This window comes from Corvus moneduloides, chromosome 12 (assembly GCF_009650955.1).
Source record: "Corvus moneduloides isolate bCorMon1 chromosome 12, bCorMon1.pri, whole genome shotgun sequence".
Taxonomy (NCBI): Eukaryota; Metazoa; Chordata; class Aves; order Passeriformes; family Corvidae; genus Corvus; species Corvus moneduloides.
The window spans coordinates 9,519,049-9,533,733 of NC_045487.1; the positions used below are offsets into that span (position 1 = coordinate 9,519,049).

Sequence of the window (14,685 nt, forward strand, 5' to 3'; positions counted from 1 at the left end):
TGTCCTATTTTGCTTCAAAACAAGACAATTGAAGTGAGGCTGAGGTTATTTCATATCTAGCTGCTAGTTTGTATCCATGGTAAATAATCACACAAATAAGCGTTTTAGCTCTGATTTTTGTTGCAGTGATTTAACCCTTTCTTTAACCCTTTCTTTTAGTGGCTGTTTTTCCCATGCTATCCACTTTAGGCTGTGCAATCACTTGGAATGAAGAAATGTAGATTTCTACATTATGGTAAATGAGAAGATCACAGCATTGGATCTAAATAATACACTGGAGCTACTCTTAATATACTGAGAGTAAAAGCTAAACAAAGAAAACTTGCACAGATAGTCACCTAAGAATCAGGCAATATGACCTTATCCTGTTGTACACATTTGCTCTGTTCATATTGCACAGTTAAGGGGCTCTTAAAGGAAGTTACAAACTGCAGTATAATTATTTAATACAATGGCTCCCAAGTTTTAGAAATACAGTGAAAGAGCGATCCAGTTGGAGACTGGAAACCCATTCGTTGCATGGACGGCAAATAATTTGTAGTTTAAGTTCTGTAACTCACATTTTTACAGTCTGTGAACAGGTCAGTCTGGATTGCAGCACGCAGAAATACTAAATTAGACAACACTGAAATAATGAAGTTCTTTCAGTGATTTGCTTCCTACTTTTGAAGTAATATGCACTTTATATAGTTACAAGTAGTAACCTTGAACTTGGTACAAATGCCCTTAACTGTTTGTTGCTAGAGCAGTGTTGATCACAACAGTTAATAAAAAAAACCCCAAACAAGCAAAAAACCAAAAAAAACCCGCACCACAAAATTTCGGGCACTTTATATATATACTAAAGTGGCTGATAAAAAGCCTTGGGTAGATAGACTCAAGAGAACACTATATTTACCAACAAAATTTTTTGTAGACTGCTTTCAAACGAAATCAGTTTTTTAAGCATATGTTGAGAAATACCACTTTCCTCCTGTTGCTCACCAAGAGACAGTTGTTGGAGGCAGTGATAAACAGGAGTAATTACACACAGGAGCACACAGACATTTAGACCCTGAGATGCATAAGCTGATACAGAGCCACCAAATGCTGACAGCCACGTCACTGACACATGTGAAAGGTTTTACTGCCCAATAGGTAAATGCTATAGCAAAGCCTTCAAGGGGATTTAGAGACTTTAGAGATTTATCTCACAGGTAGTGATATAAATGTGTGTGTAGCTCACACATAGTCAAATTTGTTGATGAAACAAAGACATACAAAGACTTTAGTTTGACTTCTCCTAAACTGCTCTCTGAGTCGCATCACTCATTGTTCACATCCAAATGACTGCCTACAGTCATAATTAACTGCTGCCTTCTTGTCTGTATAGATGCTACCTTCTGTGTAAATCTTATTTTAGATCCTATTGTCACGACTACAGCTGCATTTGGGCTCTATCTTATGGGCATTCAGGTAATTCTGTTTCACATAGCCCAGTGTCTAGCAAGGTACCCTAGGACAAACTCTGTCACGTATCATGACAGCCAGAGGGAAATACATCTCCTACCACTCCAGCAATCTGACGAAGTCCACACTTCTGCAGACTCCACCACTCCCTGGAATGCACTCATATACATGTTCTCCCCAGACAGAACCTTCTTCCCTCCTCTTTCTCCTGAAACATGTTTGTGAGCCCAGCTTACACATTAGTGGTGGAGTGTGTGGTAGAGAAATTCTCCACGCGCACTCTGGCCAGTTTCTCAGTGGAAGCCGGCCGCTGGAAGAACTTGCAGGTGAAGACTTGCCGGCAGGCCTTGCGGAAATTCTCCGAGAGGAAAGCGTAAAGGATGGGGTTGATGCAAGAGTTCCCGTAGGCCAAGCAGTGAGAGATGATGCGGAAGGTGAAGGAGATGTTGTTCAGGGGAAAGTGCCCAAACTCTGCCCACATGGTGATGATATGGTGTGGCAGCCAGGAGAGCAGGAACACAGCAACCACGAGAAGCACTGTCTGCGCTGTCTGGAAAAGACGAGATCGTGTGATAAATGGTCACAATGATCAAGTGAGGCTGTGGAATGAGTGAGTTTGCTTTCCTCTGTCATTAGTGAAGGCAGCATAACACAGGCAACACTCACGACTGCCAGGTGGGCACATTATGACAGTATGAAAAAGGATGCTAAAAACCCTGGTAAACTTGGATTGGCTGGTTTTGGCTCAAGGAAATAGCTATAGACAATGGAGGTAGTGCCTATAAAACTTCAAACAGTATAAAGGCTGCAACAATGCTAACTGTGTTACAAGGAAGAGTGGAAATAATAGCTCATTTGGAGGCTGAGGAACATTAACGCTATTGAAAATAATTGCAGGGAAAAACAACTTGCAGGCAAGCTTGCCACTGAGAGGAGTAACAAAAACTGGCCTGAGGAGAAGGATTTTTCCAGTATCTTCCCTATTACAGGAGAAACCCAGAAAACCATTGAATAGAGGATTTTTTTTACGTATGCAGTGTGCATTGATTAGAAATGTTCCTAGCTGGGTGATGACCTGAGGGAGGCTCCCTGTGCCTCTGGGATCCCAGCCTGTGCTGGCTGGGTTAGAGGTGTTCCTCTGCCATGGTTGCTTCCCAGTTAACTGGGCAGCCTCTGGCACAGTCCCAAAGCTTGACCTGAGGTAAAATTTTCCTGAAAACAGTGTTCTTCGAGATCACCATACAAAATGAAGGTTATCAGTGACAGTAAATAAAATTAGGCTATAACTCACTTCAGCTTCCTTTCTGTAAGACCCTGAGGCCTGTGGGAGTAGGATCTCATTTTTCACGTTTAGGAGACCTGATAGTGTTGCTTTTCTCTCACTTTCTACTTCTAGAACACTAAGTGAATGCCTAGCAAGGCACAGAGATTGCTGACTTGGGGGCCCTAAGATCCTTTCCAAATGTTTTTGTGGGGCTTATTCCACCTGACTTCATGAGTTTTCAATAATACAAATGGTAATACAAGGTGACCAATTTTTCTGTATTTAATCCCTCATTTTGGGGTTCTGTAGCAGATGCACAGCTGGTGACTTCCCTCCTCTTGCTCCACTTGTTTCTCTGCACAATGTCTGATCTTTAACTTTGGTATTTAGTGTTTCTCATTTGTATTTTGTCATTTTAATAAATATAACAACTTGCAGACATACAGATGATATCCTTCCCCTGAGGCGAATTGTTGTACAAGTAGCAGGAAAGCAGTGGAGAAAAATTAAAACTTAGGTTGCATTTCAGCTTAAGATTTACAGCCTTGCTAGGCTACGTCAATGCTTCTGTCAATAATTCCTTAGCATGACTTCAAGTGAATAGCGTAAAGTTACTTTCCTAGAACAGGGATAATTTTCTAGTGAACAAAAATTCATTTAGTCAGTGGTTATCATGGCCACATTTAGTTAAACCCATTAACCTCTCTAAGGAAGATGTTATTGCTTTAGATCAAGACTACAATACAAGTTTTAAAAAAAAGGGATTTCTGTCAAATAGGTCTCTTAAACAAGTTTGTATTAACTTTGAAAGGCAATAACCTGTAGGTTCATTGTGTACCTGGCATACTCCAGGTGCTTCCTTGTTTCACCTACCAGAATGGTGTCTGACAGCTGAGCTAACAAAGATGTTCCCCTGAGAGTGAACAAACTACACTGCCAAGCGTCCTCAAACCAATCATGCTCTGAGCCAGATGATGTCCTTAAAAATAGACTGGAATGATTAGAAGTTGATGAGACCAAAAGACACAGACCTAGTGGTCTTGTGGGATCTAGCTTACCCACTTGGTAAGCTTGGTATGATGGGTACCAAAGAAATGATGAATAAACAGATCTCATCATTAGCTTTCACCAGAAAAAATGGTGCTACTTCTTTACCCTCTAGCAATGTTAAGTAGCTTAGGCTTGTTACCCAGGCAACCTTTCATAGCATCCATCTGCTTAAATTAGGGGCCTACAAGCACTGAAATATTCTTTTGAATAAGGCTTATATACCTGGCTTTTTTTCCCCTTTTATTGTGAAATAACAAAACTTGCATTTAACATAGGGCTGAGTATTACAAAATGGGTTTGCTGTTGCTATGTAATAGCACAAAGCTATTTCTGGGGTCCAGCTTTTGGGGATTTTGAGATGGAAAACAGACAATATTAGAGCAATAATGTACATCATTCATGACTCAAGAAACAGATTTTGGAAATGGAACTTGTGTCTGTTTTTTCAAGTTAGGGATCATGTAGTTAAGATAGAGGAAAGTGAACCAAAACATTATTTGACTTTTAATGTTACAACTTTGTTGTAGCTTAAACTACTGTTACTATAGACTGACCAGCTATGGAGGACTGATCCAAATAGTTTGTGTATTGTTAGAGCTTCTTCCAGGGGCTGTGATAGTTTGCACATTGCATTACTGTTGGTCAAGCTGTCCCCACTTAATGCAAACCTTCTGGTTCAACTTTGAAGTTTTGGTGGGCCCATAATAGACATGTACAATCCGCTCTACTGGGTTGTTTCAGTCTCTCTTAATACTTCTAGAATACTTCTAGAAGTCTTTCAAGCAGCTCCAGAAAATAACTTACTGTGTTATTTGTTGTAGAGTCAAAGTAAGTGTGTTTAAGCTGTACAGTGAATTGATAGCATAGTGACAAAGAAAGACAAGGAGATATTTTTGTTTGTCAGATAATTAGACAAACTTCTGTTATTCCTCCCCCACCCCCCCATTTCTGTCATGTGCAGATTGTCTGGAATTTACCTGCTTATTCTTTTGTTATCTTTATTGGTCATCTGCCTCTCATTTATGCTTTCCAGACTTTCTTTGTCTGTTTTGCCCTTTGATTATTTTTTTTCCCTGGCTCTAGCAAGCTGTTTCTTGCTTTTAGCCTTCTCCCACCCTTCAAAAAGCAATGGGAAATATGTTTAAAAAACATTTTGGGAGAGATACCTCATTCCGGAGGATGATGAAGTCCTTTAATTTAATTGTGTTTAGAGCTGTTGTCCTTGATAAGCTTCTAATGAAGTTGCTTCAACTTGTCAGGCATCTGCTCAAGGGCAAAATTAAGATTGTCCTGTAATGAGTCAAATGCTTCAAGTATTCCATGGATTTACATATTTTAGGAAGGACTAGCTGAATTCCTGAGATTAAAATATAGAGTGGACAGAACAGTCTAGAGGGGTAGAGGGCTTGCCACTTTCCTAATTTAGTCCCAGTTGGAGACAGCCCAGCTGCACATCATTTCTCAGAGCTGATCAGACCATCCATTTCTACTGTGTACTTCAGCCACACAGAAATGGGAAAGAACATTCAATTAGGTTTTTATTAAAGAGTACTGGCTTGCAGACAAACTGGGCTTCATTAGTGAGACAACTGCTGTTTCCTGAATATGCTGAGATTATTTTCTCTTTTTTTTTCTTCCATAATTCTAAATGAAGAAGCATAAAGAAGCCTATGCCTGTTCTTCCACACTGTCTTATCAGCAAACAACAATTGACTCTTCCTTTATTGCTGCTCTGTAGGAGGATGTCTGATACCTGATTATGTGATTCACTGATAAATCTTTTCTCCTGTTATGCTCATCTCTAACTTGTATATTTTTTCCCTTAAAGTTTGAGAGACAAATGGTGCATGTTTTGATTGCCCCAGACTTGATTATGGTAAGCTACAGGGTTACAGACTTCACTATATATTGTAATTTACTGTAGTGAAGACTTGAAAAAAATGTAGTGACCCATGGCTTTTGGGTCACTTTTTAAAGCTTTTGGTTTTAGATACTGCAGGTACCCTGTGTCAGTGCCCAGGAAAGACATGTGGCTTAGCGCAATATACTACTGTACTGCTGAAGGAACTTACCAACCTCTGAGGAAGACAATTTTTGTGGCTTTAGATTCAGGGATATTGAACCAAGGACATCCCTTTGTTCTAAGTCCATCTGTGAGCCAACGTGCAAAGTGAAAACTGCCAATTTCTTCACTCCTGCTGCCACATTCTTGTTTGCTCTGTTGGCAAATCTGACTCCCCCTGATGGATTTGCAAACATTCTTTTCCTTTTGCACATAAAGTTCTAACAGAAAGGTCCCAAACACAATCTGATCTCCAGAAACATGCCCATAGCTAAGTGATAAATGCAAAATGTTCAGAAAATGGCATACCTATTCTTAAGTAACTTAAATGTTGGATAGCAGCTTTCTCTACTTCAGAGCACACACATCTTTTAATTACTATTGAAGCACTTCTCATTGCCCTTTGGTCTTTTTTTTTATTACATTTGTATATAATTCTACTCTTGAGTGATCTGAGAAGCACACTGAAAGTATTCTTTTTCATTGTTCTGTCTTCTTTCTTGGAGTCAGAGATGGCAGCTGGATGTCATGAAGAAGAGGAGGGACTGAAGTAAATATATTTTCAGATGTTATCAGTTCATTTTGGTTACTTGCTTTATGTACAAAGGGGGCTCTTCATTTCGCAGCAGCTTGCTTGCACTGTTCCAGCTGCTCATCTGCACATCTCTCGTTCTAATCTCCTCTGTTGGTGCCCTTGAAACTGACTCATCCTGTATTCATAAATGCTTATGAGCATTGTGATATTTCTATTATCCCCTAATTAGTAATGATGCTCTTAATTCTTGCTGCCCTGGGCTCCTGTTAACCAAAAAACGTGCAGGATTTCACCTTGGAATTATATTCTTTTGCTCAATGGATCCCAGGATCTTCCATGTTCCTTTGCTGTATCTACTGTTGTTCAAATGCCAAGGCCTTGAACATCACGTCCATTATCTCCATGAAAACCTTCAATTTGCATGAACAGTAGCCAAATAGTTAGTTTAGCATACAAGAAAGCAGTAACAGTGCAGCTTTTATCTGCCTCTCTTGGCCAAGATGTTCAGGAATACCCATCTATCTTGGAGGAATTCTGTATCTTTTACCTTAAGTTCTTGTATGACCTTCAAAGTGCAGCACTCCAGGGAGTGTCCCAAATAAACTCCGTGTGTCTTCGTATTTACTTATCTCTGGAAGCAATGAACAGCTGATTTGCTTACCCACCAGGTAAACACGGCTCACCTTCCTATTGTAGCTAACCAATAGAAAAGCATAGTACTAATTTGTTATCTTTGAGTGGCTCATTTGGTCTGTTAATTGAAGCTTTTGGCCTCAAGGCCCCACAGCTCCTACTATCCTTTCAAGGAAGCCTGCAAAATAGCTGTGAAATTCACATTCCCAGAAACATTCTTAAATTTGAAAAAGCATTTCAGATTGTTCAGTTTGCAAGCCTTGTTATTTGTTCTTCAAAGATGCACAAGACAGAACTGAATAAACACTGAGGAACTCTGGTATGCTCCAGAGGCCAGTAAAACACCATAGGGCCATGATAGCCCTCGGTTTGCATTAATTTCCGTCATTAAATCATCTTATTTAAGGCAGGTGTATGAGCAGAGTTCCTGGGGCTGGGCTCTTATGAAATATTTTGCAACACTGTCAGAGGGGGAATTGTTAACTTTCCTTGGAGCCAAATTACAGACTTGCTGTACTCTGCATAGTTCAGAAAAGAGATAACAGAATTGAAATACACTTAATTGTCATAGAGGGGTGCACAGAATTTCTTAGCCTGTGGTCTTGCTGGCTGGCCTCAAAAAACGATTATCCAAAACTTCAAAGGAGAATCCCGCAGCATCACACCATCTGATTTTCAAGGCTGGCAAACTTGTACAGCCAGTATGGCATTAAATGGGGAAACAGATGGTCATGTATCTCTTCTGCAGGCACAGTCTTAGTGCATCATGCAGAATTTCAGCCTAAGCTTGTGAAAAGTACTAAACATCTTCCTTGATCTAATGCACAGATGTTACATATAAATGGAAAAGCACATTAAATTGAGCATGTCCAACATTGTCATGTAGATGGCAAACTTATATAAAAATTTCAAAGTGGGAATCTGAATTAAAGGTCAAAATCTTTTTATAACGGGATGTGAAGTCAGGATGCAGCAAACTTTGTGCAGGGGAAATTTTTACAAAGTTTCTTGTGTGCTTAAATTGAAAAGGTTTCTCTACATAATCATCCTGTAACTTAAAAGCTTCCACATCACAACCCAAGCACAAAACCTTCCCTTTTTTTTTATTTGGTGATTTGTGCCTGTATGTCATTTGTAGGTTTCTGCTAAAGACAAACTTGTTCTTTTCAGCAGGTGTTTGAACACTGACTTGGAGGGGGTGACAGCTGCCAGAGCTCTCTGGATTATTCATAAACTGGACCCATTCAAACAAAATGTGGTTGTAACTGACTTTACAATAGTGTGTCTGAACACTGCCCATGAGTAGTTTGTCCTAAAAATCAGGGCCCTCTTAAGCTGTCCTTTTAGCCCCTATGTATCTTCAAATAACAGACTTTGAGTACAATGTTGTGGCAAATGGGACAATGACAGACAGCAGAACGATCATCAGTAATGGAGGAGAAGGGAAAAGTGACTTCGTAAATGTAGTGCAGGGAATAAAATCCCTGCTGATACCCCAGTTATATCTTGTGGCACTGTGGTCTGGGAGACAACAGATGGGTCTTCAGATGCTGCTGAAGTGAAGCCTGGTGTTGGAGACATTTATTTAAAGGTGCTTCATACAGCAGTGGGAATTTTTTGACAAGACCCTGTTGAGAGGAAATTGGGTGGCAGTGCCACTCTGTCGGTGTATGTGTCAGAGCTCCTCTTAACTGTGTGGATAGCCAAAACCCCTACAATTCTTTTAACTTTTAACTGGGTTTTGTTTCCATACTGTGATAACAGACAGAATTATCACATGCTTGTCTGCACGTGCAGCTCTGCGGGTCCCTGGGCAGCAGGTGCTGCTCTGCTGGGAGCAGGCAGCACACATCAGGGAGGGAGGGGAGCACAGCTGGAGAGAGCAGGCACTGGGAACCATACTGTGTCATGAAAAGGCAAAAAGGGGTAGAGAAACAAGCAAGAGACTTCTTGAAATAACGAATTCCCAATACCATAGTTCATTAGGCTTTGTTTCCTGTTTCCATGGGTTTGATTTACTTTTTAAAACAGGGTTTTATTTTTTTTTTTTTTCATTTTAAAGGCATAGATATAAATTCATGATACAGTACGATCTTTAAAGGGGGAGGTTGAGCCACAGTACCAAGTACCTGGGCTCCAGTAATATGTTTCACATACTCAGGGTCAGTTAAATCCAGAATTATTTTGCTTTCTTTGCTACAGCAGTGCAGCTAGGAAAGTCAGGCATGTACTTGCACAACTGGGACTATCAATTTGGCCATGCTATCACCATCTCATTAGAAATCACCCTAGGGCTGGATCCAGCAGTATCCCATTTGTTCCGTAAATATTTGTCTTATTGAGGTTCACATGCTGTTTCCAAATTTCCAGGATGTATTAATAGCAGATAAAATACCAGCCCCTCTATGACCTTTCAGGTGGCTTTAATTTGATTTGTCCCAGTAATACTTCCTACTGTATTTCTGTGTTCTATGGCTCAAACTATGTGAGTAAGAATGATGTCTCTTCTGCCTGATATCAGTGTTATAGGATCTGGGGGTGGAGGGACTGATATTACACCAAGACTCCAGCAAGGTCAATGAAAGCTAAAGATCCAGAAATAAGTCTTGACATTTTAAAAACTCTTACCTGGTAGTACTATTTTTTTCAGAAACAGCCTGTAACGGAGCGTAATAACAATGTGTTTCCAATCAGCATGTGGAATGCTGCTTATGGCAAGACCACAGCCTGAACTCTATGGCATTTGCTTTCTTTCTTAACTATGTTTTATCTTGAAGTGTTCAGTCCTGAGGAGAGTTCTTATAGCTTCTGAAATGCTGAGTGACAAAGCAAATTGTTTGCAGTGGTAATGCTGGCAACTCTTTCACTGGAAAATCTTGTTCAACAAGGACTCTGAGCCTGCAATTTGATTCTTTTGAGACTTTTATTCATGTATGGAGCCCAGATGAGCGTTGGGAGATTTGAACAAAAACCTGTTTGCAAAATTTGCTATTTAACTGTTTAAAAACAAAACAACACCAAACCCACAAAGCAAACAGAAAAAAACCAAACCAAACCCAAATAGGAAAACCCAAAAAGAGCAAACCCAAACCCCGTTCTCTTGGAGGTGGAAGGAGGATAATAGCCCAGTTTTCTTAAAATGATAGGAATGAAGCAGGAACTGCATGGTCATAGTTTCAGACTATACTCCTTTTTATGAATATGACACTGTTTTCCATATCAGTGTGGTGAAGATGCACACTGTGAATTAACAGATGTGACTCAGATGATTTTATCACCTCATATGGGAAGACTTGGTTGTTGTGCTACACTTTCTCTCATAGCTCAAGGCAATCAGCGTTTAGCCACTGAAGTCACACATATTTCAGAACAAACTCGATGTTCTGTATGTACTAAATTAACCTTTCAAATGTGGATCAAGATTCATTTGTCAAATATCTTTGAGTAAAATAAGCAAAAGCTGTTCACTTAATCCCTGATGAAGTTTATGAATTAAACCCAAACACAACTACTTTCACAAATGGACCAACTAAGTACATATGAAGGAAGCTGGATTAGCAGAACTGACATGCATCTATGAGTTTCCTATTAGGCTCTAGTGTGAAGTGTGCTTAAGAAGACGTGCTTTAAAAGATGGACTCTCACTCTTGTGTTTCAAGTATGCTTTGAAAGCATATGCAGGAATTCAGTGTGTCTGCAACCAGACCAAGAAAGCCTCCTTATGAAATGTTAAGAGTAGTGTTTGCCACAAAAAATACTTGAAGTAAGTACACTAAAGAAGATGCTTGGCGTGCAGGAAAGCTATATGGACAATTTCTACACAGACAGTGCTGGAAGAAGACATATTGTGAAGGATGATATGTGTGTGTAGAGGAATGTTTTATTTTGCTTTTATCTGAAAGGATCACCTATTAAACTAGGCCTAACTGTGCCACATGGAACAAGAATTGCTATTGGGTGTTTCATAATTATGGCCAGGAAAATACTTAAGGGGAGGGAGGAAGAAGTGCTGCATCACTAACTTGTTTGAACAGGTAAAATCAAAGGTGTTTTTTAAAGATTGATCCTCTTGGCTATATCTAATAACAATGCCCAAGGCTGAAGAAACTGTAGAGCTATTTTTTCATCCAACTCTACAAAGCAAATCTGAAAACAACACAAGTGGGTACATTTGAAAAAGTGACTGTCATAAATGAAATTCTTAACTTCTTTACAGAAAAGTGACAGTAGTAATTTTCAACTGTTGGTAGTATTCTCTTAAAAATTAGCAACAAAATAGGTAGTGTGCCATTCATACATGGGTAAAGAAATTCTGGAGGGGAATTTCATACAACCAGTTTAGGGATTTGCTGGTGACTTTGAGACCCAAAACAACTTTTCAAACTTATGAAATTGTGAAATGATTCTATGTGGAATGACATTGCTTCTTAGCACTTTATTTGCTGCATTTTACATTATCAAAATTGTCAGCATATCTTGGTTGCCTTTTCTCATGGTAGCTGTTAAACTCACCAAACTCTGACTCCGCTTTCTGTTTCTAGTCTGCACTATTGATCAAGAAATTATACTCTTGATTTTGAAATTTTAATTCACAGTTTATCTGTGGTAGCATCAGCATTCATCAAAAAATCAGCAGGCAAAATAAGACATGGTGTTCTTCAATGTAGTCTGTTCCATCTAGGTCTGGTGGTGTTCCTGCAGCAGGCAACACACAGCAGCTCATTTCTGCATAATGTGTTGCCTTAGAAAAGGTGGTTAAAAGAAAGTTTATCAGAACCTACTTGAAGTTAGATGAACACAGAAAACATGTTCAAAAACACTCTGAGGGGAAAGGGAAAGGAACACCAGTCTAGCCAATATTGTGGTGTGTAACTTCTATAGTTATCGTGTTATGAGATATTATTGTAAATACCAATTGAGTTCTATCCTTACAGACAGTGTAGGTGCAAGACCAATTATGAATTGATACTCATAAGTATATTGCAAATAAAGCTGAGTGTATGTTAGTGAATGTAATGAACCAGTAGAAACTAAATATAATCTATAGTTAAATCTAGTTAGGATCCATAGGCAAAAAGGACTGACAGAAACTGTAACTGTAAAACAACTGGAATCAGCATAGACCAGGCTGATTACTTTATAAAACTGGCATACCTATTGTATTATGGTCAATTAACAGATTAAACCAAAGATATTTACCTTCTTCTTTGATCTCTCTGACTTCTTGGAAATGTTCTTTACTTTTGTATGAAGATGGTATAAAACCTTGGGGGGAAAAAAGGAGCAATATATGGAATGAGAAATTGGAATTTGTGTATTAATACTTGAACTCCTCATACAAGCACCAAAAATTTGAAATAATTATTTTAACATTACTTAAATATGATACTTTCAGATTTTAATTCTAAACTCTCCACTTTCTCTTTTAAGAAACAAGGTTTGGAAAGAGCATTAAACCTGCTATGCTTCCAGTAGTTCAGCACATATTAAGAGCTCAGCTGGCACTATGCTGAAATCCACAGGGGTTTTCACATGGACTTTAAATTTTATGTTGTGCCTCAGATTGTCTTCATTTATTCCGTAGGCTGATGATGCACATGGGCAGAGAGCAGGCTGCCAGTCCTGTTCCCTGGTGGGACTGTCCTGCTGCTCCTGGAGGCAGCACAAACAAATGTGGTGGTAGGAGTGGGCTCACCCTTGAAGGGAGGGTCATAAGGAGTGTTGAAGCACTGCAGGCAATTCTCAATTAACAACATCTAGATCTAGCTTTTGAAAACTGTTTACAGCACAGCAATAACCTGGAAATGTTTATCCTTCCATATGTTTTTTCCCTTGCCAGTAGCAAACATTTGTTACTTAGAAAGAACAAAATGAAAATATGAAAAACAGCAAGATTCTTTAGAGGGTTTGGGAGCCAGGCTGAGTGTCATCTTAGCAGTTGTAATCCTTTTGTGATCTGGTGGAATTTCATTCTGTTTTCCATCCCTCCCCCCACCTCAAAAAAGTATTCTGTACTAGGAGAGAATACGGAAAGGGTTGGATCAGTTATTTGGCTGTGTAGCTAAGCACACACAGAAGCCACCAGGAGTCTGGGATCTTTCTCTCCATTTAAACATTATTCCCATCCCTCGCACCCACCTTGGCATAGCAGCAGGTGATGAGCAGCAGGGGCAGGAGGTATCCCACCAGCAGGATGGTAATCTTGTACATCTGCTTGGCTGTGGAACCGTTTGCCCAGTGCTCCCAGCAGAAAGAGCTGTTGGGTGCCTGCTGATGGCCACTCATGAGGGCCTGGTGCTGGGCCACGGGGATGGCGATGAGGAGAGACAGCAGCCAAATGACAGCCACGCCAAGGGCAGCGTTGCGCTTGCTGCGGATGCAGGGCGAGCGTTTGGCATGGACCACAGCAATGTATCTGTCCACAGACATGGCCACCAGAGTGAAGATGCTGACCAGCATTGTTGCCATGGCCAAGTAGTGAACCCACTTGCAAAAGAAGGCACCGAAGATCCACTCTGGCAAGGAGTAGATGGTGGCCTGGAAGGGAACACAGAAGAGCAGAAAGGAGAAGTCTGCAATGCTTAAGTTCAGGATGAAGATGTTGGTGGCACTGTGTGATGGGCGTCCCCCAGGCCGGAAACGCCCCAAAACAACCAACACTAATGTGTTTCCCATCATTCCCAGGAGAAAAATCAACCCAAAAAGCACTGGTACAATCACCACCTCTGGGCCGCCCCTGGTTGCTTCTGCCCAGCATGTTGGGGACTCTGTTTGGCTGGTCTCAAGGTTGCACTTGCTGGTGTTGGCTCCAAGGGAAAGCACAAAGTTGTTTTTCTGCTCCTTCATGGAGCCAGGCAAGGAGCAGTCACTGCAGCCCTGAACTGCTGACAGGTACATCTGTGTTTGTTAGGGGTGGCCAGAGGTGAACTTTTGTCTTTTCCAGCGCCGTGTCTTTCCTTTGAGGAGCAATTTTCTAAAGGTGATTTTTCCCAGTTCTCTCTGTCTCTGGTGCAGATTATTCCAGGGACTGGCAAAAAGGAGGTTGAGGAATTTGTGTTATCCAAGAGATGACACCCAGGTTTGGCAGCTGGTGCCAGTGTGGCAGAGAAAAAGTCCGTGCTGGAAGAGCAGAGGATGAGGCTGCCCTGGGAGCTTGGAGCAGCAGCAGAGCAGCAGCAGCTCGGCTTCCTCATGCCCCTCCTCTTCTGCTTCCCTCCCACACTCCCTGGATCTGTGGCTGTCATACCTGCTTTCCCATCTCCATGCCGAGCTGTGGCAGAGAGAACAAATGCTGTCTGTGACCTGAGCACTTCAGAAAACAACCCCTGGCCATCTTTGTCCCCATGCATTACTGCTCATGAGGGGGAAGAGCAAAGCAACTATTCTCATCCAAAGGGATGGATAAGCAGCAGCTGCTGAACAATAGTGTGTGCAGTTCTGTGAGAGGCAGCACTGTTACTGGCTGCACAAGAAGGAAAAAAAGCTAAAATACTTTAATCAACAGATAAGGATTTCATTTGTTTGTGTCATAGTCTTCAATGCTCCCATTAGAGCATAAAGCCATCTGAATAGTTGTGTTTCCACCACAAAAAGCTGTGAGAACTTTAGATTCAGGAGTGGGTCTTGCTACTTCTGGGATATCTGCCCAAATTCCTTAGTGCCTGAATATTCTTGGACCTTGTTGATCCATCT

At 40.7% G+C, this 14,685-nt stretch overlaps 1 protein-coding gene across 1 annotated transcript; it reads right to left on the bottom strand.

Annotated features, from left to right (window-relative positions):
* Positions 1–285: 285 nt before the first annotated feature.
* On the bottom strand, positions 286–14,396 carry LOC116450159 (galanin receptor type 1-like). The gene is made up of 3 exons (XM_032122256.1): positions 13,132–14,396; positions 12,193–12,258; positions 286–1,999 (listed from the first exon to the last, which is right to left on the bottom strand). Exons 1-3 carry the CDS (start codon positions 13,888–13,890, stop codon positions 1,682–1,684), a joined length of 1,143 nt encoding a protein of 380 aa, XP_031978147.1. The 5' UTR covers positions 13,891–14,396; the 3' UTR covers positions 286–1,681.
* Positions 14,397–14,685: the final 289 nt, after the last annotated feature.

What these genes read in the sequence shown, in the direction of transcription:
- LOC116450159 (XM_032122256.1), bottom strand. Translation starts at nt 13,890, where the DNA reads ATGTACCTGTCAGCAGTTCAGGGCTGCAGTGACTGCTCCTTGCCTGGC. An exon ending in TCACCTGCTGCTATGCCAAG is followed by an intron (nt 12,259 to 13,131) that starts GTGGGTGCGAGG and finishes TTTCCCCCCAAG; the next exon opens with GTTTTATACCATCTTCATAC. An exon ending in CAGAGAGATCAAAGAAGAAG is followed by an intron (nt 2,000 to 12,192) that starts GTAAATATCTTT and finishes CGTCTTTTCCAG; the next exon opens with ACAGCGCAGACAGTGCTTCT.